This window comes from Panthera tigris, chromosome A2 (genome assembly GCF_018350195.1).
Source record: "Panthera tigris isolate Pti1 chromosome A2, P.tigris_Pti1_mat1.1, whole genome shotgun sequence".
Lineage (NCBI taxonomy): Eukaryota > Metazoa > Chordata > Mammalia > Carnivora > Felidae > Panthera > Panthera tigris.
In genome coordinates this window covers 25,347,540-25,374,648 of record NC_056661.1, presented here as the reverse complement: position 1 = coordinate 25,374,648, position 27,109 = coordinate 25,347,540, and the positions used below count along the sequence as shown (strand labels likewise).

The following is a 27,109-nucleotide window of genomic DNA, read 5'->3' as shown; positions in this document are numbered from 1 at the left end:
AAAATAGCTGTTCTGGGGGTACCTGGGTGGCTCATTCAGTTGAGCATCCACCTCTTATTTCAGCTCAGGTCATGATCTCATGATCGTGAGATTGTACCCTGTGCTTGGGATTCTCTCCCTCCCCTTCCTTCTCCCCATCCCCCGCTTGCATGCGCTCACCCTCTCTCAAAAAATAAAAACAAACATAAAAAATAAAATAAAATAGCCATTCTGTAACAAGTAAGTCGTAAGCCAACCATGTTATATTGGGCTCCTAGTATGGGTAGTAGGATTCAGGAGACATGCCATGACTTCAGACTTGTATCTGATTGTTTGAGCCAAAGAGTTCATCCCTAAGAATATATGCTGTGGACAAAATCAGAAATGTGTTGAAAGACTTAAATATAGGATGTTAATGAAATAATGAAATAGTTGAGTTATATAGTGAAATAGTAAAATAAGAATGAGTGATGAAATACTTAGATAAGAATGAAAAAACAGGATACAAAACTATACATGGTATGGGTAATATTTTGTTAAAAAAAAAGTTAATGCATGAATTATATGTATATATATCTGTCCACTTGGGAGGGAATATGCCAGAATGTTAACAGTGGTTATCTCTAAGGGTGGTAAGATTGTGGATAATTTTAATTATTTTTTTATACGTTATGTATTTTTCCATTACTAGCATGTGTTATGTTTTAAATGAGAAAAAGATATTAAAATACCTGATAGGGCTACTAGTAAAGGATTGCTTCCTGAAAGAAATCTTTGATTCCACTTGGAGCTTCACATAGCATTATCAAGCACTCTATTTTATGAAACCAAATTATAAGGGAAATTATGTAATCGTGTGTTACTTTTGTTACTTCCAATATTTGAATCCCACTTGTATAGTATCCAAGACAGAACCATGTCCTAACATATTCCTGAACATGGTGAATTATGATATTTTGAAGTCTTATACTATATTTGTAAAGATGTTAAGTGCCAATTTTGTCTTTTACCTGAAGAGACAATTGTATGATGAGTCATCTTTTCTGATTCTGCTCTTGCGGAAGAGATAATGAAAGTAACACTGAATATGAAAAAGCCAACGAATAGATAAGAAGTTTTCTGTTGTGTTTCTTCTCCAGTTCTTATCCTCACAAAACTATCTAAGCTGTATGGATAAACATAGCACATTCTTAGAATTATTAAGTTATTGCCACATTTCACATATATGAATTTAATGATCATTTTTTGCTCATGTTTCTCAAACTATCATTTGTATGGAAATAACCTTTTTCCTTAGGATAAAGTTTGTGTTATATATCTTAGTTTGTGTTACATTTCTACAAAATTATTTAACTGTCTACAAAATTGTGATACCTAGTATTTAGATATGAACTTGATAAAATACTGCAAGTTTAGACTAAATGTTTCTATCTTTTTAGACCAGAATTAGAAGAGGAACGAAATGCCCTTATTCTTCAGTCTGCAGCTAATAAGAAACAGCTAAAAGATATAGAGAAGAAAATTTTAGAAACATTATCATCTTCAGAAGGCAACATTTTAGAAGACGAAAGTGCAATTAAAGTCTTAGACTCTGCTAAAATGATGTCCAATGAGATAACAAAGAAACAGCAGGTGAAAAAAGAGTCCTAGCAACCTTTTGACTCTTCTTCAATTTTCTCCCAGTATAACTCTGGAGAAAGTTTGTTTGCAAGGAACAGAAGCACACTCAAATTAGCTCAAATAAAAAAGATACAAGGACAGCATAAGGAATATAGTCAAAAACATTGTAATGGTGTTGTATACTGACAGATGGTAGCTATACTTGTGGTGAACATAGCATAATGTATCAACTTGTCCAGTCACTATATTTATACCTGAAACTAATGTAACATTGTGTGTCAACTATGCTCAAATTGAAAAAAAAAAAAAAAAAGATACAAGGGAGCATTTTATTTCCCCAATTACAGAAGTACATACTGGCCTCAAGAATAAATGGAAAGTTTCTATGCTCTTTGTCTGCCCCTCTCTAAGACTGTGTAGTCCTCATATGTGCCTCTCCATCTTAAAACCAATTTCTCTGGTAACACGTTACATCTGTTCCTTCAAACATTTGTCTTGCCTGTAGAAACCGGCTTTGGTTCCATTACCTTTTATTAGCACTAATGCCCAGTACCACTTGACTTCAGCTTCTGAGGCTCTTAAAATTCTAATTCTCTGGGGGAAGAATTGATTTGGCTTATCTTCGGCCCAGTTCTATCTCTACTTCCTGACTGAATCAGCTACAAAGAGGATCATTCAGTATAAACATGACTACCCAGGCACACTCTTTCAGCAGAGTCTGTAGATAGTGTGTCCAAAGAAGGAAAAGTGGATTGAATAAGTGCTCTACACATTTTTCCTATAGAATAGCATTCTATCAGATAGAGTTGTCAGCTGAAGAGCTGTTATCTTTCAGAAGTTTTTTCTTTTGGGGTCAAATATTAACACCCCTACTATGTCCAGAAATGTTAAACATACAAGAAGCTAATTGAAAAGGTACTGTTCTATAACCCCATCAGCTAACAAATATTTGTGAAATCTACTTTCCCAGACTTTCCTGGGTTCTGGTACACTTGTTGACACCTTAAACATACACATGTGCACATTCTCTCCCTCCCCCCCCTTCCTCCCTCCCTCCCTCCCTTCTTCCTTCTCTCTCTCTCCCTCCCTCTCCCTCTTTCTTTCTCTCTTTCTCCCTCTCTCTGACCTATTGAAATAAAAGAAGATGAGTGACTATAGTAGACACATGTCAGATCCAGACAAAAAAAGCAAAGATTGACAGCTCTGGTATTCCCCAAACAAGAAACACAACCTTAAACTATTTTTCATTCATTCTCCCTCCCTTCTTCCTCTTCCCTCCCTTCCTAATTCTTTCCTTCCTTTTCCTTTTTCCTCCCTCTCTCCCTCCCCCTTTCTCTCTCTCCCTCTTTGTTTCTGTCTTTCTGTCTTTCTTTTTGTCTTTCTGTCTTTCCAGCTTCTAGCATACTAAAACCTTTCCTTGTAAACCATACCTCTGTAATTTTGCCATTGAGTTAGAGGGTTATTTTTTTTTTAACATAAACTTTATTACATGAAAAACACATAATTAAAAAAACACATTTCCTACTTCTTAATCTTGATTTTTCTCTTCTTCTAGATTGCAGAGAAAACAGAACTCAAAATAGCAGAGTCTCGAGAAGGCTACAGACCCATTGCTAAACATTCATCAGTATTATTCTTCAGCATTGCAGACCTGGCTAACATCGATCCCATGTACCAGTACTCTCTCACCTGGTTTGTGAACCTTTACATCAACTCCATTCATGACAGGTAAACCTTCTCTAGCTTCATTCATCCTCCCTATGTTGGATTCCCACCATGCTTTCCATTAAAAAATACATAACTTTTTTTCTTAATATGTAATATGCATTCATTACAGAGTATTTAAAAATAGGAAAAGTTGAAAGAAAGAGAGGGAGAGAGAAAGCCTCCATTTTATTCTAAGTTTTATTTCACCCCCACTCAAAATGTAGGCATAGAAGGATTAGCTTTAGTCCTCCCTGCCTCTTTTAAATATTTTAATATGGCACCTGACTTATCTTTGCTGGCAACTACAATATCTTTCTCCACCTTTGAGATCTCTAAAAAGTTTCAGTCCCAGGGTGCCTGGCTGGCTCAGTCAGTAGAGCAAGCAACTCTTGATCTTGGGTTGTGAGTTTGAACCCCATGTTGGGTGTAGAAATTGCTTAAAAATAAATTCTTAAAAAAATAAATAAAATTTGGGGTGCCTGGGTGGCTCATTTAGTTGACCTCTGACTCTTGATTTTGACTCAGGTCATGATCTCAGGTTTCATGAGTTTGAGTCCCGTGTAGGGCTCCACGCTGACAGTGCAGAGTCTGCTTGGGATTCTCACTCTCTCCCTCTCTCTCTGCCCCGCCCCTGCTCTGCTCATGCGTGCAGTCTCTCTCAAAAATAAATAAATTTTAAAAATGAATGAATGAATGAAGGAATAAAATTTAAAAAATAAAAAGCTTCAGTCCCATATTTCTTTGTAATTAATTTTTTTAAATTTGTTAATGTTTATTTATTTTTGAGAGAGAGAGAGAGAGAGAGAGAGAGAGAGAGAGAGACAGAATCTGAAGCAGGTTCCAGGCTCTGAGCTGTCAGCACAGAACCCGATGCAGGGCTCAAACTCACAAGCCATGAGATCATGACCTGAGCTGAAGTTGGATGCTCAACCAACTGAGCCACCCAGGTGCCCCTTAAATTTTTTTTTTATTTGTAGAGAGAGTGTGTGCAAGTGGGCGAGAGGGGCAGAGGGAGAGAGAGAGGAAAAAAGAGAGAGGGAATCCCAAGCAGTCTCCACACTCAGCATGGAGTCCCCACATGACCCTGGGATCATAACCTGGGCTCCATCCCATGACCCTGGGATCATGACCTGAGCTGAAATCAAGTCACTCAACTGGCTGAGCCACCCAGGTGCTCCCAGGCCCACATTTCTAATTGTTTGCTAGATATTTTCACTTTAATCAATTAATAAACATACACAGGTTTTAAAGTCAGACTGGAGTAGGCGGTGAAATCTCAGTTCTGCCACATACTAGCTACATTAGTACAGTCAAGTCAGTTAACCTTTCTGTAATTGCCTCAAATTTTTTTTATCTATAAAATAGAGATAATAATCATACCTACCTTTTAGAATTGTTATAAGAATTTAATATTTGTGAAGTGTTTATCGCAGCATCTGGTACTTAGTAACTCCTGTATTTGTTAAGTAGAATAAAAATATGATTTGAGCCTACCATATATGGTCTACATGGGCTCTTGGTAGAACAGTCTCGCTGGAGTGACTGAAATCCCTAAGATTACCAGTTGGGATTTGGAATTTGAACTTACACCATCCACACGATGGAGAAAATTCAAGTTGAGGAATTGACATAAATGTCGATTACAAGTGTCAGCAAGGATGCAGAGTCATCAGAACCCTCATACACTCTGCTGGCAGGAATGTAAATTAGTGCTGCCACTTTAGAAATATTGAGGACATTCTTGAAAATATTAAACATAGATTTGCCATATGATCTAGTAATCAGCAAATCCAGTGATTCTTAGGTATATACTGAAGAGAATTGAATGCAGATGTCCACACAGAAAATTACAGTCTTTTTGTTTTTAGACATAAAAAACTATATTCAAAAAATTACTTGTGTTAATTTTTCCTCCTTCAGCATGGCAATGTTATTGATGTGAAATACAGTTAGGTTCATTTGTTGTTGGTTTGGATTTTTTTTTAAATTTCATTTTAGAGTTTTCCCTTCACCCTTGTTGATTTTAATTTTATTATATTTGTGAGCACATAACCCATTAATATGACTCCAGAAGTAAATCCTGAACTAAAGGTCTGCTCAGAGAAGTGTCACTATCCCCTACTCTTCTCTCACCTTTCCATGGATCAAAGGATTGCTTTTTAAAAATTAAACTAAAATTTAAAATTAAAATTAATTTTGAGATAAATGTAGATTCACATGTAGTTATAAGAAATTATACAGTGGGGGTGCCTGGCTGGCTCAGTTGGTGGAGCATGCAACTCTTGATCTTGGGGTTGTGAGTTTGAGCCAGGCGTTGGGTGTAGACATTAGAAAGAAAGAGAAAAAGAGAGAAAGAGAGAAAGAGAGAGAGAAAGAAAGAAAGGAAAGAAAGAAAGAAAGAAAGAAAGAAAGAAAGAAAGAAAGAAAGAAAGAGAAAGAAAGAAAGAAAATAGAGCAATCCTGTGTATTCTCTACCCAGTTTCCTCAATGGTGACATCTTGAAAACTTCTACAATGATCACAACCAGGACATTGCTGTTGATACAGTCAAGATAGGGAATACCACTATTACCACAAGGATTCCCATGCTGCCCTTTTATAGCCACACCCACTTCTTTCCCATCCCCACCCTCTCCTTAATCTTTGAGAACCACTAATCCATTCTCCGTTTCTGCAATTTTGTCATTTCAAGAATGTCATATAAATGGGATCATATAGCACATAGCTTTTAAGGATTAGCTTTTATTCACCCAGCTTAATTCTCTGGGGACTCATTCAGGTTGTTGTGTGTGTCAGTAGTTTGTTCCTTTTTATTGCTGAGAAATATTTCATGGTATCGATGTACTACAGGACATCTGGGTTATTTCCAATTTTTAGCTCTTATGAATAACATGTACAGGTTTTTATGTGAGCATAAGTTTTCATTTCTAGGATAAATGCCCAGGAGTGCAGTTGCTGGGTCATGTGGTAATTGCTTGCTTGCTTGCTTGCTTATGTATGTATGTATGTATGTATGTATGTATGTATCTGCCCAAACTTCCCCAGAATGAGTGTCTTTTAAATATTACTGATAAAATTTTTGGACTAAAAAAATGAAAGTAATATGTGATTATTGCAAAATTTTGAACATATAAGAGCATAAAGAAGACAGATATTAGCCATAACCACATCTGGAAGTAACCTTTTGTTCATATGTTTTCTGACTTTTCATCTTTTTTTTTTTTAAATGTATACATCTTGATCTAGATTTGATGCTTTTCATCTTTTTTTTTTTTTTTAAATGTATACATCTTGATCTAGATTTGATGCTTCTTTGGGACAGGTAAATATTTCATAATTCTTTATCTCTTATAGTCCCCTACCCAGAAAAAAATTCACACCAATAGAGATTCAGCAAGTATCTTAATTTAGTGATTATTTTCAGTCATTTTGGAATATAATAAGTTCAGAATTTTGAAAATAGAGAGATGGTATAAACCCTATTTTATTTTCTCATAGTCTTATAACCTGTCTTTTACATATAAATTTAGAAGAAGTTGCACACACACAAAACTACACAGGGAGGCCCTATATATATCCTTCATTCAGTGTCTCCTGTGGTAACAGTTTTACATTATTATAGTACAATATCACAACCAGGAAATTGACAGAACTTCCTCAGATTTCACCATTTTATTTTTTTTTTAATTTTTTATTTTTTTTTTTAATTTTTTAACGTTTATTTATTTTTGAGACAGAGAGAGACAGAGCATGAACGGGGAGGGTCAGAGAGAGGGAGACACAGAATCTGTAACAGGCTCCAGGCTCTGAGCTGTCAGCACAGAGCCCAACGCGGGGCTTGAACTCACGGACCGTGAGATCATGACCTGAGCCGAAGTCGGCCGCTTAACCGACTGAGCCACCCAGGCGCCCCAGATTTCACCATTTTATATGCACTCGTGTGTGTGTGTGTGTGTGTGTGTGTGTGTGTGTGTGTGTGTGTGTGTGTGTTTAACAGTGGCTACTTATATGTTCATATGTTACTTATTTTTTCTTAGTTTTGTTTGACGGTATATTTGCCTGTTTTTCAACCTTTTAGTAACAAATCCAAAATTTTGGAAAAGCGCCTACGATATTTAAATGACCACTTCACATACAACTTATATTGTAATATATGCCGATCACTATTTGAGAAGGACAAGCTGCTGTTTTCCTTTTTATTGTGTGCCAATCTTCTTCTGTAAGTTACTTGCTTTATCTTAATTTATTTATTTTAAAAACTTGCATGGGGAAACTAATCTATGAGGATGGTTTCTCACAGAAAGATACCATGTTTTTGCTCTGCTTAAGTCATGATTTTACTTGTCCATTTCTCTGTAATAGTATTGGTGTTTGGATGTTTTTTAGATTTTTAAAATGTGAGTCACACGTAAAAGTCGACAAAATATTCATGTACAGTTCAATGAATTCTTATAAAGCAGAAGTCTGTGTAACCACCAACCAGGTCAAGAAATAGAGGTCTTTTCAGGGTGCCTGGCTGGCTCAATTGGTAGGACATGCAACTCTTAACCTTGGGGTTTTGAGTTCAAGCCCCACATTGGGTGTAGAGATTACTTAAAAAAAAAGAAATAGAGCCTTTTCAAATTGATTTCTTTCACTTAATAATATGCACTTAAGGCCCTTCCATGTTTTTTCATGACTTGATAGCTTCTTTCTTTTTAGCACGAAATAATATTCCATTCTCTGGGTGTACCACAGTTTATTCACCTACTGAAAGACATTTTGATTACTTCCAAGTTTTGAATATTAACCATAAAATTATAAACATTTGTGTGTATGTTTTGTATATACATAAGTTTTCAACTCATTTAATTACCGAAGATTGCTGAGTCATGTGGTAAGAGTATGTTTAGTTTTTAAGAAACTCTCTTCCAAAGTAGTTGCACCATTTTGCATTCCACCAGCAATGAGTAAGAGTTCCTGTTGCTCCAGATCCTTGCCAGCATTTGGTCTTGTCAGCATTCTGGATTTTGACCATTCTAATAGATATGTATTGTTCTCTCATTTCAATTTACAATTTGCTAACGACACATGATGCTGTTAATGTTTTGTATGCTTATTTGCCATCCTTATATCTTCTTCAGTAAGGTATCTGTTAGGTCTTTTGGCCACTTTTGAATCAGTTTGATTGTTCATTTTTTATTGTTGAGTTGGATGACAGTCCTTCATCAGGTATGCCTTTTGCAAATATTCTCTCCCAGTCTGTGGCTTGCCTTCTCCTTTTGACAGTGTCTTTGGCAGAGCAGAAGTTTTAAATTTTAATGAAGTCCAGCTTCTTTCTTTCATGGTTCATGGTGTTATATATAAAAAAATCATTGCCCTACCTAAGGGCACCTAGATTTTCTACTATGTAATCTTCTAGGAATTTTACAGTTTTGCATTTTACATTTATGTCTATGATTCATTTTGAGTTAATTTTTGTGAAAGGTCTCTGTCTAGATTTATTATTATTATTATTATTATTATTTTTGCAGGTGGACATCCAGCTGTTCCAACACCATTTGTTGAAAAGACTGTCTTTGTTCCATTGTACTGCCCTTGCTTTTTGTCAAAGATCAGGTGGTTCTATTTATGGGTGTATTTTTAAATTCTTTATTCTGTATACTGATCTATTTGTTTTTTTTGTAGTATTGACTTAATTAGCCTTATACTAAGTCTTGAAGTCAGGTAGTGTCAGTCCTAGGCTTTGTTCTTAAATATTGTTTTGGCTATTCTGAGTCTTGTGTCTCTTCATATAAAGTGAACTTTATAGAAAATCAGTTTGTCAGTATTCACAAAATTCTGTTCCATTGATTTGTCTTTTTTTTTACCCACACCACCCTATTTTGATTACTGTAGCTTTATAGTAAGCCTTGAAGTCCAGTGATGTCAGTTTTCCAGTTGTGTTCTTCTCCTTCAATATTGTGTTGGATATTCTTGGTCTTTTGCCCCTCTGTATAAATGTTAGAATAACTCCGTCAGTTATACGCAAAATAACTTGCTTGGATTTTGCATGAGATTGCATTAAATCTATAGATCAAATTGGGAAGAACTGACACCTTGACAATATTGATTCTCCCTATTCATGAACATGGAATATCTCTCCATTTATTTAGTTCTTTGATTTCTTTCATCACATTGTCATAGTTTTTCTCACATAGATCTTGTACATGATTTGTTCAATTTATATCTAAGTATTTCACTTTTTGAGTGTCAATGCAAATGGCATTTGTGTTTTTAATTTCAAATTCCACTTGTTGTTGATCTATATGAAAGTGATTTTTGTATATTAACATTGTATCCTGCAACCTTGCTAATATAACTGCATATTAGTTCTAGGAGTTTGTTGTCAATTCTTTCAGATTTTTGGATTTTCTACGTAGATAATCATGTTATCCACAAACAAAGGCAATACATCTTTTTTTCTTATTGCATTAGTCAGGACTTTCAGTATGATATTGACAAGAAATGATGAAAAGGGACATCCTTGTTTTGTTACTGATCTTAGTGGGAAAGTTTCTAGTTTCTTATTTTTAAGTATGATGTTAGCCGTAGGTTTTTTTTGGTAAATGTTCTTTATCAAGTTGAGGACGTTCCCCTCTAAGTTTGCTGAGAATTTTTATCATGAAAGGGTATTGGATTTTGTCAAATGCCTTTTCTGCATCTACTGATATGATCATGTGCTTTTTCTTCTGTAGTTTATCTATATGATAGATTACATTTATTGATTTTTTTTAATGTTGAAACAGCTTTACATTCCTGGAACAAATACCACTTTGTTGTGGTGTGTTATTCTTTTTATACATTGTTTGATTCAACTGCCAGTATCTTGTTGAGAATTTTTGTATCCATGTTCTTGAGAGATATTGGTCTGTAGTTTTCTTTTATCTGTGTAATTTTGGCATTAGGGTGATATTAGCTTCATAGAGTAATTAGGAAAGTATTCCTTCTGCTATTTTCTGGAAGAGATTGCAAAGAATTGGTATAATTTCTTCCTATAAGTTTGGTAGAATTCTCCAGAACCCATTTTAATGTGGTGGTTTCTGTTTTGGAAGGTTATCAATTTAATTATCAATTCAATTTCTTTAATAGATATAGTTATGGACTGAATAGTTGTGTTTCCCTCAAATTCATATGTTGATGCACTAACTTCCATTGTGGCTATATTTAGAGATGAGACCTCTAAGGAAGTAATTCAGGTTAAATAAAGTCATAAAGGTATGGTCCTGATCTGACAGAATTAATGTCCCTTTAAAAAGAGAGATACCAAAGTACTCTCTCTGTCCATATGCACACAGAAGAAAGGCCATGTGAGGACAAAGTAAGGAGGTCACTGTCTACAAGCTAGGAAGAGGTCTCATCAGAAACCAAATCAGCCAGAACCCTGATCCAAACTTCTAGACTCCAGAACTCTGAGAAAATAAATTTGCATTATTTAGGCAGCATGAGTACACTAACACAAGGTCTATTCAGATTATCTGTTTCTCTTTCTGTGAATTTTGGCAGATTGTATTTTCCAAAGAATTGATCCATTTCGGGTAGGTTATCAAATTTGAGGAGATACAGTTCATAATATTCCTTTATTATCTTTTTATGTCAATGGAATTAGTAATGATGGCCCTTCTTTCATTTCTGATATGTGTAATTTGTGTCTTCTCACTTTTTTCCTTAGTTATCCTGGCTAGAGGTTAATCAATTTTATTGATCTTTTCAAAGAACCAGATTTTAGTTTTATTGATTTTTTTCCTATTGACTTGTTTTAATTTCATAAATTTCTTCTCTGATTTTCATTATTTCTTCACTTCTGCTTACTTTGGATTTAATTTGATCTTCTTTTTCTGGTGTCTTAAGGTGGAAACCCAAATGATTGATTTTAAATTTATCTTCTTTTCTAATAAATGAATTCAGTGTTCTAAATTTCCCTCTGAGCATTACTTTTGCTGCATTCCACAAATCTGAATAAGTTGTGTTTTCATTTTTATTTCATTCAATTTTTTTTTTATTTCTCTTGAAACTTCTTTGAGCCATACATTACTTAGAAGTGTGTTTAATTGCCAAGTATTTGGGGGTTTCCTAGCTATCTCTCTGTTACTGATTTCTGGTTTAATTCTATTGTAGTCAGAGAGAATACTTTGTGTGATTTCTCTTCTTTTAAATTTGTTAAAGTGTGTTTTATGACCCAGAATGTGTTCTGTCTTGGTGAATGTTCCATATGAGGCTGAGAAGAATGTGTATTTTGATGTTGTTTGATAAAGTATTGTATAGATGTCAATTGCATTTAGTTGAATAATGGTACTGTTATTTCAACTCTGTCTTTACTATTTTCTGCTGCTGGATCTGTCCACTACTATTTTAGTAATAGATTGATCTATTTTTCTTTGTCTATCAGGTTTTATCTCATATATTTGGACATTCTTTTGTTAGGCACATACACATTAACAACATTGGGTCTTTTGGAGAATTGACCCCTTTATCATTATGTAATGACCCTCTTTATCCCTGATAATTTTCCTTGCTCTGAAGTCTTCTTTTTCTGAAATTAATATAGCTACTCCAGCTTTATTTTGATTAACATTAGCACGCTATATCTTTCTCCATCCCTTTTCTTTGACTCTCTGTTTTCATAGTTAAAATGGGTTTTTTTTGTAGACCACATATAGTTAGGTCTTATTTTTTTAATATTAAAAAAAATTTTTAATGTCTATTTTTGAGAGAGAGAGAGAGGGAGAGACAGAGTGAGAGTGGAGGAGGGACAGAGAGAGGGAGACAGAATCCAAAGCAGGCTCTAGGATTGAGCTGTCAGCACAGAGCCTGACACGGGGCTCAAACTCACAAACTGAGATCATGACCTGAGCCTAACTCTGATACTTAACTGAGTGAGCCACCCAGGCACCCTGAGTTAGGTCTTATTTTTTTAATTGTACTCTGATAGTCTATGTCTTTTAACTGATGTACTGAAACCATTGACATTTAAAGTGGATTATTGACATAGATGGATTAATATCTATCATATGTGTTACTGTTTTTTTATTCATTGCCATTGTTCTTTGTTTTTGTTTCTGATATTTGGAGGTAAGATTGGTATATAACATTATATAATTTTTAGATGTACAATATTATAATTCAGCATCCGCATTCATTACAAAGTGATCACTTCCAAAAATCTAGTTACCATCCATCAGCATATATTTGACCCCCTTCATCCATTTCACCACTGACAATCCCCCTTCCCTTCTGGTAACCACCAATCTGTTGTGGTTTGTGTCTATGAGTTTGTTTTTGTTTTGTTTATTTTTAGATTCCACACAGGAGTGAAATTGTAACTGTTTTTGTCTCTCTCTTTCTGACTTATTTCACTTAACATAATACCCTCCAGGTCCAACCATGTCACAAATGACAATATTTTATTATTTTTTTATGTCTGAGTAGTATTCTATTGTATATATAGACCACATCTTCTTCATCCATTTATGCATCAACTGACATTTAGGTTTTTTCATATCTTGGCTATTGTGGATAATATTGCTGTGAACATTGGGGTGCATATATCATTTCAAATGAGAGTTTTCATAATCTTTGGATTAAATACTACAAGTGAAATAGCTGGATTGTATTGTAATTCTATTCTTAATGTTTCGAGGAATCTCTATACTATTTTCCATAATGCTCAGACCAATTTATATTCCACCAACAGGGTATAAGAATTCCCTTTTCCCCACATTCTCTTAGCACTTATTTCTTGTCTTTTTTTTTTTTATCATAATGAATCTAACTAGTGTGAGGTAATACCTTACTGTGGTTTTGATTTACATTCCCCTAATAATCAGTGATGTTGAATATCTTTTCACGTGCCTGTTGGCCATCTGTATTTCTTCTTTGGAAAAATGTCCATTCAGATCCTAGGTCTATTTTGAAATCAAGTTGTTTGTTTTTTGTGGTTAAGTTGTATGCAATTTTCATATATTTTGGATATGAACTCCTTGTCAGATATGTGATTTGCAAATATCTTCTCCATTCAGTAGGTTGTTTTTACATTTTGATGATGGTTTCTTTCACTGTGTATAAACTGTGTTGTTTGATACAGTCCCATTTATTTTTGCTTTTGTTTCCCTTATGCTTCGGAGTCTTATCCACAAAAATATAGCTAAGACTGATTCAAGAAGCTTACCACCTATGTTTTCTTCCAGGAGTTCTATGGTTTCAGGTTTCAGGTATTACATACAAGTCTTTAATCCATTTTGAGTTAATTTTTGTGTATAGTGTAAGACAGTGATCTAGTTTCTTTTTTTTTTTTTTTTTTGATGTGGCTGTCCAGTTTTCCCAGCACCATTTATTGAAGAGACTGTCCTTTATCCATTGTGCATTCTTCCCCCTTTGTCATAAATTGTGTGTGTGTGTGTGTGTGTGTGTGTGTGTGTGTGTGTGTGTGTATGTGTGTATTTCTGGGCTCTGTATATGTATTTCTGGGCTCTCAATTCTGTTGTATTGATCTGTGTGTCTGTCTTTATGCCAGTACCATACTATTTTGATTACTAAAGCTTTGTAATGTAGTTTGAAGTCAAGGAGCATAATACCTTCAGCTTTGTTGTTCTTTCTCAAGATCCCGGCTATTCAGGATCTTTTGTGATTCCATAAAAATTTTTGAATTAGTACTTACAGTTCTGTGAAAAATGTCATTGGCATTTTGAAAGGGATTGCATTCAGTCTGTTGATTGCCTTGGGTAGTATGGACATGTTAACAATATTGATTCCTCCAATCCATGAGCACAGAATATCTTTCCATTTATTTGGGTCTTCAGTTTCCTGCATCAGTGTCTTACAGTTTTCAGTCTACAGATCTTTCACCTCCTTGATGAAATTTCTTCCTAGATATTTTATTCTTTTGATGCAATTGTAAATGGGATTGTTTTCTTCAGTTCTCTTTCTGATAGTTCTTCATTAGTGTATTGACATGCTACTGATTTCTGTAGATTGACACTGTATCCTGAAATTCTACTGTATTTATTAGGTCTAATGGTCTTTCTCAGTTCCAACAAAGTCTTTAGAATTTTCTATATAAAGTATCTGCAAATAGTGACAATTTTGCTTCTTCCTTTCTATTTTGGATGCCTTTTATTTCTTTTTCTTACCTAATTTCTATGGCTAGAACTTCCAGTATTATGTTGAATAAATGTGTGAAGAGTGGACATCTTTGTCTTGTTCATGATCTTAGAGGAAAAGCTTTTGGCTTTTCACCATTTGAGTATGTTAGCTGTGAGTTTATCATATATGACCTTTATTGTGTTGAGGTGTGTTCCCTCTGTACCCGTTTTGTTGAGTTTTTATCATAAATGGATGTTAAATTTTGTTAAATGCTTTTTCTGCATCTATTGAGATGATCATGTGATTTTTATCCTTAATTTTGTTAACGTGGCATATCATCTTGATCGATTTGTGGATGTTTAATCATCCTTGGATCTCTGGAATAAATCCCACTTGATCATGGTGTATGATTCTTTTAATGTATTGTTGAATTTGGTTTGCTATATTTTGTTGAGTATTTTTGCATCCATGTTCATTAAGGATATTGGCCTATAATTTTCTTTTTTTGTGGTGTACTTGTCTGGTTTTGGTATCAGGGTAATGCTGCCCTCATAAAATAAGTTTGGAAGTGTTTTCTTCTCTTCAGTGTTTTGAAGGAGGAGTTTGAGAAGGGATAGGTATTAAGTCTTCTTCGAATGTTTGGTAAAATTTACCAATGAAGCTGTCTGGTCCTGGACTTTTGTTTTTTGGGAGTCTTTTAAATGTTTATTTATTTAAAGTAATTTTTGAAACATTTATTCATTTTTGAGAGACAGAGACAGAGCATGGTGGGGGGAGGGGCAGAGAAAGAGGGAGACACAGAATCTGAAGCAGGCTCCAGGCTCTCAGCTGTCAGCACAGATCCCGACGCAGGGCTCAAACCAACAAACCACAAGATCATGACCTGAGCTGAAGTCAGACACTTAACCAACTGAGCCACCCAGGCACCCCTTAATGTTTATTTATTTACTTTGAGAGAGAGAGAACAAGAGTGAGCAAATAGGAGAGGGACAGAGAGAGAAGGAGAGACACAGAATCCCAAGCAAGCTCCATGCTGTCAGCACAGAGCCCGATGGGGGACTAGATCTCACAAACCATGAGGTCATGACCAGAGCAGAGATCAAGAGTTGGACACTCAACCAACTGAGCCACCCAGGTGCCCCTGTTGGGAGTTGATTTTGTTATTGTTTCAATCTCCTTGCTAGTAATCAGTCTATACAGATTTTCTATTTCTTCATGATTCAATCTTGGAAGGCTATATATTTTGGGGAATTTTTCCATTTCTTCTAGGTTGTCCAGTTCATTTGCATATAATTATTTGTAGTACAATTATAACTTTAGTTGTAACTTCTCTTTCATTTATGATTATGCTTATTTGAGCCCTCTTTCTTCTTTTCTTGGTTAGTCTAGCTAAAGGTTTGTCAATTTTATTTATCTTTTCAAAGAACCACCTCTTAGTTTCACTGATCTTTTTAATTTATTTATTTATGTTTTAGTCTCAATTTGATTTATTCCCACTTTGATCTTTGTCATTTTCTTTCTTCTACTAACTTTGGCCTTCATTTATTCTCTTTTTGCTAACTCCTTCAGGTGTAAAGTTAGATTGTTTGAGGTTTTTCTTATTTCTTGAGGTAGGCTTATATTGCTGTGATCTTCCTTCTTAGAACCACTTTTGCTGCACCCCATTGATTTTGGTATGTCATATTTCTGTTTTCATTTGTCTCTATGTATTTTTTTTTATTTCTTTGATTTCTTTGATGAATCATTAGTTGTTTAGTAGCATGTTGTTTATCTCCACATTTTTGTTGTTTTTCCAGGGGTTTTTTTTGTAATCAACTTCTAGTTTTATACCGTGATGGTCAGAGAAAATGCTTAATATAATCTCTATCTTCTTGAATTTAACCTATGATCTGTCCTGGTGAATGTTCCATGTGCATTTGAGAAGAATGTATATTCTGCTTTTGGATGGGGTTTCCTGTATGTCTACTAAATGCATTTGGTCTAATGTGTCATTAAAGCCAATGTTTCCATATTGATTTTATGCCTGGTTGATCTATTCTTGATGTAAGTGAGGGTGTTAAGGTGCCCTACTATTACTGTCATGCTGTCAGTTTCTCCCTTTAGATCTATTAATTTTTGCTTTATATATTTTGGTACTCTTGATATTTTCATAAGTGCTGTATCTTTTTGTTGAATTCACCCCTTTATCATTATATAATTCCCATATTGGTCTTTTATACTTATGTAATTCCCATCTTGGTCTTTGTTTTAAAGTCTATTTTGTCTTGTATGAGTATAGCTACACTAGCTTTCTTTTCATTTCTATTTGCATGAACTATCTTTTCCTATCCCTTCACTTTCAGTCTATGTGTATCCTTACTTCTAAATTGAATCTCTTGTAGGCAGCCTAGAGGTGGGTCTTTTTTTTTTTAATCCACTCAACCATTTTATGTCTTTTGATTAGAGAGTTTCTTTGCATTTAAAGTAATTAATGGTAAGTATGTACTTATTGCTATTTTGCAATTGTTTTCTGCCTGTTTTCCTAGATTTTCTCTGTTCCTTTTTTTCTTTTCTTTCTTCCCTTGTGGTATGATGGCTTTCTTTAGTGTTATGTTTAGATTCCCTTTTTTTTTTTTTTTTTTTTTTTTTTTTTTTTTTTTTTTTTTTTTTTTGTGTGTATGTGTGTGTGTGTGTGGTATTTACCAGGAAATTTTTTCTTTGTGGTTACTGTGAGGTTCAAATATAGCATCCTGTGTTTATAATAGTCTGTTTTGGGGACTCCTGGGTGGCTCAGTCAGTTAAGCATCCAACTTGATTTCAGCTCAGTTCATGATCTCACTACTGTGAGATCAAGCCCCACATAGGGCTCCACAGTGGGCATGGAACCTACTTGGGATTCTCTCTCTCTCTTTCCCTCTGCCCCTCGCCACATGCTTGCGCTCTCTCTCTCTCTCTCTCTCTCTCTAATAATAAAAAGAAAGAAAGAAAGAAAATTATTATAATAGTCTGTTTTAAATTTATTTATTTATTTTGAAGGGGGTAAGGAGGGGCAGAGAGAGAGAGAGAGAGAGAGAGAATCCCAAGCGGCTCTGCACTGTCAGCATGGAGTTCAACGTGGGGCTTGCTCCCATGAACCATGAGATAATGACCTGAGCTGAAATCAAGAGTCAGAAGCTCAACCAATTGAGTTACCCAGACGTACCCCCATTTTATATTTTTGATGTCACATTTATGCATCCCTTAACTAACTATTGTAGTTTTAATTTTACTACTTTTGTGTTTTAACCTTCATACTTGCTTTAAAAGTGATTGAATTCACTACCTTTACTATTTATTTACCTTTTCCGTGAGATTTTTACTTTCACTTTTTGTTGTTGTTATTAATTAGTGCCATTTCTTTTCAGCTCAGAGAAGTCCCTTTAATATTTCTTGTAAGGCCAGTTTAGTGGTGATAAACTTTAGTTTTCATTTATCTGGAGAACATCTCTTTTTTTCAGCCCTATTACGTATAATTGACATACTATGCAATTTTCCCATCATAATACAGTTAGATGATTTTTAGTATTTTTATACAATTATGCAGCCATCACCAAATTCCAGTTTTAGAACAATTCTATTACCTCAAAGTTTCCTTTTCCCTATTTAGTCAATTACTATTCCTACTCCCAGCCCCAGGTAACCACTGATCTGCTTTCTGTCTCCACAATTATTCCTTTTCTAGAAATTTTATGAATGAGACATTTTAAGGCCTAGAATGTGGTCTATCTCTGCAAGTATTCCATATGCCATTGAAAAGAATGTGTATTTTGCTGCTCTTGAATGGAATATTCTATAAATGGCAAGTAGGTCAAGCTAGTCTATATACTATATCCTTATTGATTTTCTGTCTGCCTGTTCAATCAATTTTTGAGAGAGGATTGGAATCTCTTAGCTATGGAGATTGCTTCTGACAGTTGTATCAATATTTCTTTGTGTATTGATGCTCTGTTATGAGATGTGTAAGTGTCTAGGACTGTTATGACCTCTTAATGAATTGACTTGACTTTTTTTTTTAATCCCTGGGTTATCCTTTGTTCGAAATCTGTTTTGTATGATATTATTATTGTCCCCAGCTTTCTTTTGAATAGTGTTAGCATGGTATATATTTTTCCATACTTTTCCTTTTAACCTACTTGTGTCTTTATATTTAAGCTGTATTTCTATTGACAGCATGTAGTTAGGTCTTATTTGTTTTGTCCAATCTGATAATCACTACCTTTAATGAAATTGTTTAGACCATTTATATTCAATGACATAATAGAGTTATGTTTAAATCTACCATCTTACAACTTGGTTTCTGTTTTGCACATCTGTTCATTTCCTCATTTGTTTCATTTCCTCATTTTCTTTTTTCTTTGAATTAAGTACTTATTATGATTCCATTTTATCTCCTTTGTTAACTTACTAACTATAATTTTTTGTTTTATTATTGTAGTGATATCTTTGGGATTATAGTATACCTTTTAACACATCACAGTCTTTCTTCAGGTAAACTTTATATATACACATATATTTACACACATACATATACACACACATACATATACATATATATACATATAGTATAAGAACTTACAACTGTTTACTTCCAACTCTCTCCTCCTAGCCTTTGTTTTATTATTGTCATATATTTCACTTGTACATATTATAAATCCCATAGCATGTTGTTATTTTGCTCTAAGTAGTCAATAATCTTTTAAAGAGACTTAAATAATAAGAAAAAGGTATTTTATGTTTACCTACATAGCTACTATTTCTGGCAGTCTTTATTCTTTTGTGTTGATCTAAATTTCCATCTACTTGAAACTTCTCTAACATTTCTAATGCTTTATGTCTACTGGAAATGAATCCTTTCAGTTTCTCTACATCTGGAAAGAAATCAGTGAATTTTTCTTTTATTTTTATTTATTTATTTTGAGAGAGAGAGTGAGTGTGCAGCGGAGGGGCAGAGGGAGAGGGAAAGAGAGGATCCCAAGCACGTGGGGCTCTATCTATCTCATAAACCAAGAGATCATGACCTGAACTGAAATCAGGAGTTGGACATTGAACCAACAGACCACCCAGGTGCCCCTGAATTTTTCTTTTAGATTTTGTACTTTTTATCTCTAGAAGTTGCATTTGGTTATTTTTTCTATGGCCTGTTTCTCTCTTCATTACGTTTGTTTTGCTTTAACTCCTTCAGCATATTTGTAATAGCTCTTGTAACATTCTTGTCTTCTTGTTGTATTATCTCTATCATTCTATGTATCTATTGACTGATCTTTTCTCCTGGTTATGGATGTTGTGAATTTTACATTGATAAATACTAAGGGCTTTTAATTCCTTTAAAAAGCATTAGACTTTACTTTTGCAAGTAGTTAAATTACTGCATTAGTTTGATGTTTCCAAGGCTTGTTTTTAAGCTTTCTTACAGTAGCTCTAGAATAGACTTAATTCTAAAACTAGGTTAGCTTTGCTACTAAGGCGTGATCCCTCTGATGTTGCCTCTGAATTCCTCTTGTGTTTAACAAAGATTTATCTCTAGTTGGTAAGAATTCACTTCTCCAAGTTCTGTGTAAGCTCAGGAGCTATTCAGGTTACAGCTTCCCAGATATTCTCTGCCTGGTCTCCTAGAGTTTTACCCTATTCACATATGACTTAGTGTTTAGCAATTGAATCAAGAGGATACCCATGCAGATTTCTGAAGCCCTTTTCCATGTATCTCCCTCCTCTCTGGGACTCAGCCCACAAATTCTACCACCTGAGCCTTCCTTAACTCTGGTCTCTGTTCATTCAACTCAACAATACTATCAGGTTCTGATTTTGATCACCTCTCTGTTTTATAGTCTGGAAAGTGCCTCCAGGCAAACAGCTGGGGCAATCATAGCGATGGATTTGGACAATCATATTTTTCTCCCTTTTTTCAGGGACCGCAGTGTTGCACTGGCTATTGTATAACTTCCAGAAACAGTCGTTTCATTCACTTTTTCCAGTTTTCTAGTTGTTTATGGCAGTAGGGTAAATCAGTTCTGATTATTTCATTGAGGCTATAGAAGCAGAAATTGATTTCATTCCATTTTAAAATCAGCAATTTACAGCAGTCTTTATTTTGGGAATACAGGGCAAAGAAAGAGATTGAGTACCAGGAACTGATGTTTCTTTTAACTGGAGGAGTAAGTCTTAAGAGTACTGAGAAAAATCCTGACCCAACTTGGCTATCAGATAAAAGCTGGGAGGAAATTTGTCGGGCAAGTGAATTTCCTGCCTTCAAAGAACTCAGGTATTTGTTTAAACTTGATGATTTAGAATTGAGTAAGGATGGGTAAATTTATAATCTCCTTGTTTAACAATATCTTTTTAAATTATCTGCCAGTGAAATAATAATTAGCTTTTTTTCCATTAGGGAACATTTTTGCAAACATATAACTGAATGGCGAGAAATCTATGACAGTAAAGAGCCACATAATGCTAAATTTCCGGCACCAATGGATGAAAGACTGAATGAACTACAGAAGATAATAATTCTTCGGTGCCTAAGACCTGATAAGGTAAAAGACAAATGTGTTCTATTTCAAACCCAGCTAATTTGCCATTTAAGAATAAGTCTGGGGAATAAAAGGCACAACATAAGGGAATATAGTCAATGACTTTGTAAAAGCGGTGTAATGGGACAGATGGTAGCTACACTTGTGGTGAACTTAGCATAATGTATAAACTTATCAAATCTAAGTTTCACACCTGAAACAAAGGTAACATTGTATGTCAACTATGCTCAAATTTTAAAAACAGAAGTTGTTCTAGGTTTAAAGTAATTGTTATTTGGTTCTTTAGCCCTCATTCTAGATGCTCAGAGGGGTTCATTGAGCTCCTTGGATATATGGGTTTATAGTTTTTCTCAACTTGGGAAAAATTTTGGCCATTATTTCTCCAAATGTTTTTTGCCACCCCAATCTTATGTTTCCAATTAGATATGCATTAGACTGCTTGGTATTATACTATAGGTGACTGCTCTGTTAATTATTTCTATTTATTTATTTGTTTGTTTGTTTGTTTGTTTATAAAGTTCATTTATTTTGGGGCGCCTGGGTGGCTCAGTCGGTTGGGTGTCTGACTTTGGCCTAGGTCATGATATCGCTGGTCCTGAGTTCTAGCCCCACATCGGGCTCTGTGCTGACAGCTCAGAGCCTGGAGCCTGTTTCAGATTCTATGTCTCTCAAAAATGAATAAACATTAAAGAATTAAAAAAAAAATTGTTAGCACAAGTGTAGAATAGCCTTTTCTCGACAGATAGTTTAGATCAACAGACAATTTAGCTCCACTACTAAATTGTGACCCTTCTGGGGACTTTACTGAATATCCCAGTGATCACCAAGAGCTCTCCACTATGGCGGTTGGGAACCTGAATGATTCCCGGCCTTGCATGAACTCTGGTAGCTCTGTAGATCCCCAGTTCATAGCTTCCCAGCCACTCTTTGCTTGGCCTATGCTTCCACACCACAGCATTCAGCAGAGATGCAAGGGTACTGTTAGGCAGATTCAGGGTAGTTCCCTTCTACTCTGAACTCTGTAACTTCCAGTAGCCTCCCTCCTTAAACCAGAGTTTAAGAGTTTCCTGTCTTCCCAACTCTGCAACACTGTGTTGCTCTGCTTTTTAATGGCTTTTCCTGTTCTACAGGCTGAAATGTACCTCCCAGAAGAAAGCCTAAGCAAACTCACCTTGTATGTTTCTTCTTTGGCAGAGATCAAAGTCCTCTACCACCTGTTGTCTGAATTGCTCAGTGTCTGAAAATGGTTTGGTTTTGTTTTGTTTTTTTTTTTTTAATTTTGCCCATTTTTGTTGTTTATGTGGGAGGGTAAATCTGGTCCCTGTTAGCAGAAAGGACCATATTGGCTGGAAGTAAAAGATGTTAGAAAATCTTACACATGTCATAATTTTATTAGTTTAAACATGCACAAAAATCTTTTTTTCTTCTAACAAGTTTTTACTTAAATTCCAGTTAGTTAACATACAGTATAATATTAGTTTTCAGGTATAGGATTTAGTGATTCATCACTTACATACAATAGTCAGTGCTCATCACAAGAAGTGCCCTCTTTAATATTCATTACCCATGTAGCCCACTCCCCTGTTCACCACCCCTCCAGCAACTCTCCATTCTCTATAGTTAAGAGTCTATTTTATGGTTTGCCTCTCTTTCCCCAACTATTTTCATCTGTTTTGTTTCTTAAATCCTACATATGAGTGAAACCATATGGGTTTTGTCTTTCTCTGTCTGACTTATTTTGCTTAGCATAATACTCTCTAGCTCCATCCACGTCATTGCAAATGGCAAGATTTCATTCATTTTAATGGTTGAGTAATATTCCAGTGTGTGTGTGTGTGTGTGTGTGTGTGTGTGTGTGTGTGTATGTATGTGTATACCCAAACTTCTTTATCCATCCATCAGTCAATGGACATTTGGGCTCTTTCCAAAATTTGGCTATTGTTGATAGTGCTGCTGTTAAACATGGAGGTGGGGTGCATGTATCTCTTTGAATTACTACTTTTGTATCCTTTACTGAGTAGTGCAATTGCTGGATGGTAGGTAGTCCTGTTTTTAACTTTTTGAGGAACCTCCATACTGTTTTACAAAACTCAACACCCAGAAAACAAATAATCCAGGTAAAAAATGGGCAGAAGAGATGAAAAGACCTTCTTCCAAAGAAGACATACAGATGGCTAATGGACACAAAAATCTTTCTATTGGTGAATTAAACAGGCTAGTTCTGATTTTCACACATTCAAAAAAGGCAATTATGGTGTTACAAAAGAAAAACTTTTATTTTTTTTAAGTTTATTTATTTTGAGAGACAGAGAAAGCATGAGTGGGGGAGGAGCAGAGAGAGAGAGAGAGAGGGAAAGAGAGAGATTCCCAAGTAGGCTCTGCACTGTCAGCACAGAGCCTGACATGGGGCTTGAACCCATGAACCATGAGATCATGACCTGAGCCAAAGTCAGATGATTAACCAAATGAGCCACCCAGGTACCCCTCAAAAGAAAAACTTTTAAGCAGAAAACCAAAAACTATGTTTATACATGTAGTTTGAACTTTGATAAAGTCACCTCACCCTTCTGAGCTCCATGTATAAAATGAGATACTGAAAGAATTGCACTGATCCCTTCTTTCTTTTCTTTCCTTTTTTCCTTTCCTTTTCTTTTTTTTTTTTTTTTTTACATTTATGTTTTTAGTAAAGCTTCACAAGGAGCATTATCTAATGCTTCACTTAGGCTCTGAGTAGATTCAAACAGAAGTTTACATAATTACTTGACTCCTGAGTATTTCTTCTTATTTTAACTTCAAAGACCTTTGTACATTGTTAAAACTTACCTCATTATTTCCTACCCAATAGTTGTATGTATATATATGTTCCTTTCATTGGACAATAGTCTCTTTAAGGCCAAAACAATGATATATTCATTATTTTATCGCCTATAGCTTCCCTTGTTCACTAGAAACTTAGGAATGATTAGCTCTGCATCTGAGAAACTCTTGCCTAATTTGCACTCCACAGAATGGCTCCCTGATGGCCAATGGAGATACTGTTTCAATGCCAAGTATGGGGTAATTGCCTAGTCTGCCATGCTTGGGAACCTGTGCTTAAACATTACAGCACTTACCACGCTGGAATATACAATAATTATCGGTTTGTTTGTCAGTGTCTCCCACTACACTCTGAGCTTCTGGAAGTCAGGACCCATGTCTTATTTTGCTCAATATCTCCAGGACTTAAAACACTGCCTAGAAGATAATAGTATATCTCAGTAAATGTCACTGAATTGAGTTGAACTGAATCAAATTAAACTAAGTTCAGTTAAAGTCTCTGTTTGTCAGGATTCTCCAGAGAAACAGAACCAATAGGATAGGTGAGACAGAAACAGAGATTGACAGGAATTGGCTCACATGATTGTGGAGGCTGGTAAGTCCAGAATCTGCAGGCTGGAGACCGGAAGAATCAATATTGCAGCTCTAGTCCAAAGGCAGTGTGCTGGCACAATTCCCTCTTCCTCAGTGGAGGACAGTCTTTTTTCTCTTTAGCCTTTCAACTGATTGAGTGAGGCCCACTCACGTTACAGAGAGTAATTTACTTAACTCAAAGTCCACGGATTTAAAAATTAATCTCAGGGGGCCTGGGTGGCTCAGTCAGTTAAGCCTCTGACTCTTGATTTTGGCTCAGGCCACAATCTCGTGGTTTATGAGTTCAACTTCTGTGCTGGGATCCACACTGTTGGTGTGGAGTCTGCTTGAGATTCTCTCTCTCTCTGCTCCTCCCATACGCTGTCTCTCTCTTTCTCTCTCTCTCAAAATAAATAAATAAACTTAAAAAATTAATCTCATCTTAAAAATATCTTCACAGCAACAGCCAGACTAGTTTTTGACCAAATATCTGAGTACTATGCCCTAACAAAGCTGACACCTAAAATTAACTACCACGAAGCTTATCTCCAGGTCTGTTCAAGTTTCCATAATTTCTTCCCTAGAGTATCTTACATAAAGGATCAAAATCTTATAGAAAAGTCATAACTTTTTTTTATATTAAATTACTGGAACAAGGTACTTTTTCTACAGAAAATTATCATGCTTCATTGCAGCTACATCATCTCAGGGAACATTGGCCCTGGTCTGTGCATAGATTAATGAGGGGCAAGGTCTCTGTGTACTCAGTATCTCCCTTCCCTTAAGATGTACAACTGAAGATTTGTGCTAGATAGAAATTATACATAGTGTTAATAGTAAAAGGATAAAAAAGATTTCCTCATTGCCCAGGTGAAGTTATTAAAGAAAGGAAGAAAAATCTATTACATCATTACAAGGTCCTTTTTGAAAACCCTTCAGTGGCCTTTCAATACCTATAGAATAATGACAGAAGTACAGCTTGATAGTCTTGTTACCTTAGCTAATAATACCTCTTTTCTGCCATTCCATTCTTATCTTCTTGAAACTTCCACTGTTTCTAGGGCGCCTGGGTGGCTCAGTTGGTTAAGCATCTGACTATTGATTTCCGCTCAGGTTGTGATCTTACAGTTGGTGAGATGGAGCCCCGTGTTGGGCTCTGTGCTGACAGCATGGAGCGTGCTTGGGATTCTCTCTCTCCCTTTCTCTTTGCCTCTTCCCTGTGCACACATGCTCTTTCTCTTAAGATAAATAAACATTTGAAGAAAAAAAGAGAAACTTCCACTGTTTAAACCCACAGAATTGCTCACAACTTCTCAAAATTTCTCATATAGAAGATCCATCCTTTTTCCCCATCTATGCTAGGACTGCAGAAGTCTGTGATGATCTCTCCTCCCTCCACCAAATTCCTACAGTGTTACTTTAGAAAGTTGTTCGGCATTTAGAAGATGATATCTAATACCTCTCTACTTATTTTCTGCTGCTACTGTTGATGAATATCACTCTTTTATTTTATTTTATTTTATTTATTTATTTTTTTAACGTTTATTTATTTTTGAGACACAGAGAGACAGAGCATGAACAGGGGAGGGGCAGAGAGAGAGGGAGACACAGAATCTGAAACAGGCTCCAGGCTCTGAGCTGTCAGCACAGAGCCCCACGCGGGGCTCGAACTCACGGACCGTGAGATCATGACCTGAGCCGAAGTCGGACGCCCAACCAACTGAGCCACCCAGGCGCACCTCACTCTTTTATTTTAAATTAATTCTTGTGGCTCAAAACTGAAACAGTGTTTGAATCACAAAAATACGTGAATACAGTGAAAGACCTCCAATCTGCACCTCCCAGTCAGTTGGCATACTTTCTCTCAGGCAGTTAATGTTATCTGCTTCTTGTTCCCCTTTATGCACATATAAATATGCATACACACAAATTCTTTGTCCATTTATTTTTAACACAAATAGTCATATCCACTGTTTTTGCGTGTTGCTTTTTCCTCTCTCAGTTTATAAAGAGCTTTCTCATTCTTTTTTACAATTACATGCTATTTCATTGTAAGTGTACACCATAAATTCTTTAGCCAGTTCCTATTGATGGACCTTTACAATTATAAAAATGCTGCAATAAATAACCTTATTCAAAAGTCATTTCTCCCATGTGCAACTCTCTCTCAGAATAAAGTCCTGGGAATAAAATTGCTGAGTCCGTGGATTTGCCCACTTGTAATTTTATAGACATTCCCAAATTGCCCGTCATGAAAGTTAGGCCAGATTACTCTTCCACAGCAGTGTATGAGAATATCAGTTTAACCCATAATTTTTCCCGCACAGAATGCTGGCAAACTTTTGTATCTTTGCTAATCTGTGCAAGGGAGTTGAGGAATCTGGGGACCGATCTGGGAAAAGACATGGACGTAAGGTGGCAGTAGCATACAAGAGCTATGCTGGACGATGCTGGAACAGGTTTGCATGCTGAGAGGTGGAAGCCCCTCATAGCGGGAGTCTCTCCAGATGCTGGGATTTGGGGGGTGGGGGTCCCACAACTCCAAAGAGGAAGACGGCAAAGAAACTCCCTTGGGGGAAGGGAGAAGAGGCTTGTATGGGGTCTTGGTAGCATTTATCAACAGCACTATGGTTTGGAGTCCCTGGATCAGAGCTCTGAAGGGCTACAGTGGCTGGGGGTCTTTATATCCTAGGATTTACCATAGCTAGCAGATGTTGGGTGCAAATAGGCTGTAAATGGCTAAAAATCTGCTTATTTGGGCTATGTTTACAA

General features: G+C 35.7%; 1 protein-coding gene across 11 annotated transcripts in view; it reads left to right on the top strand.

Annotated features, from left to right (window-relative positions):
- DNAH12 (dynein axonemal heavy chain 12) overlaps positions 1-27,109 on the top strand; it is a 210,872-nt gene that overhangs the window by 159,199 nt on the left and 24,564 nt on the right. For 8 of the 11 annotated variants that reach the window (XM_042979211.1, XM_007084416.3, XM_042979212.1 and 5 more), the window contains 5 exons: positions 1,419-1,611; positions 3,155-3,327; positions 7,384-7,524; positions 20,524-20,682; positions 20,806-20,950. In XM_042979211.1, the coding sequence (XP_042835145.1) occupies positions 1,419-1,611; positions 3,155-3,327; positions 7,384-7,524; positions 20,524-20,682; positions 20,806-20,950 (811 nt within the window). Of the gene's footprint in view, positions 1-1,418; positions 1,612-3,154; positions 3,328-7,383; positions 7,525-20,523; positions 20,683-20,805; positions 20,951-26,664; positions 26,772-27,109 lie in introns of those variants that run through there. The other 3 variants (XM_042979218.1, XM_042979213.1, XM_042979219.1) reach the window with 3 other exon arrangements.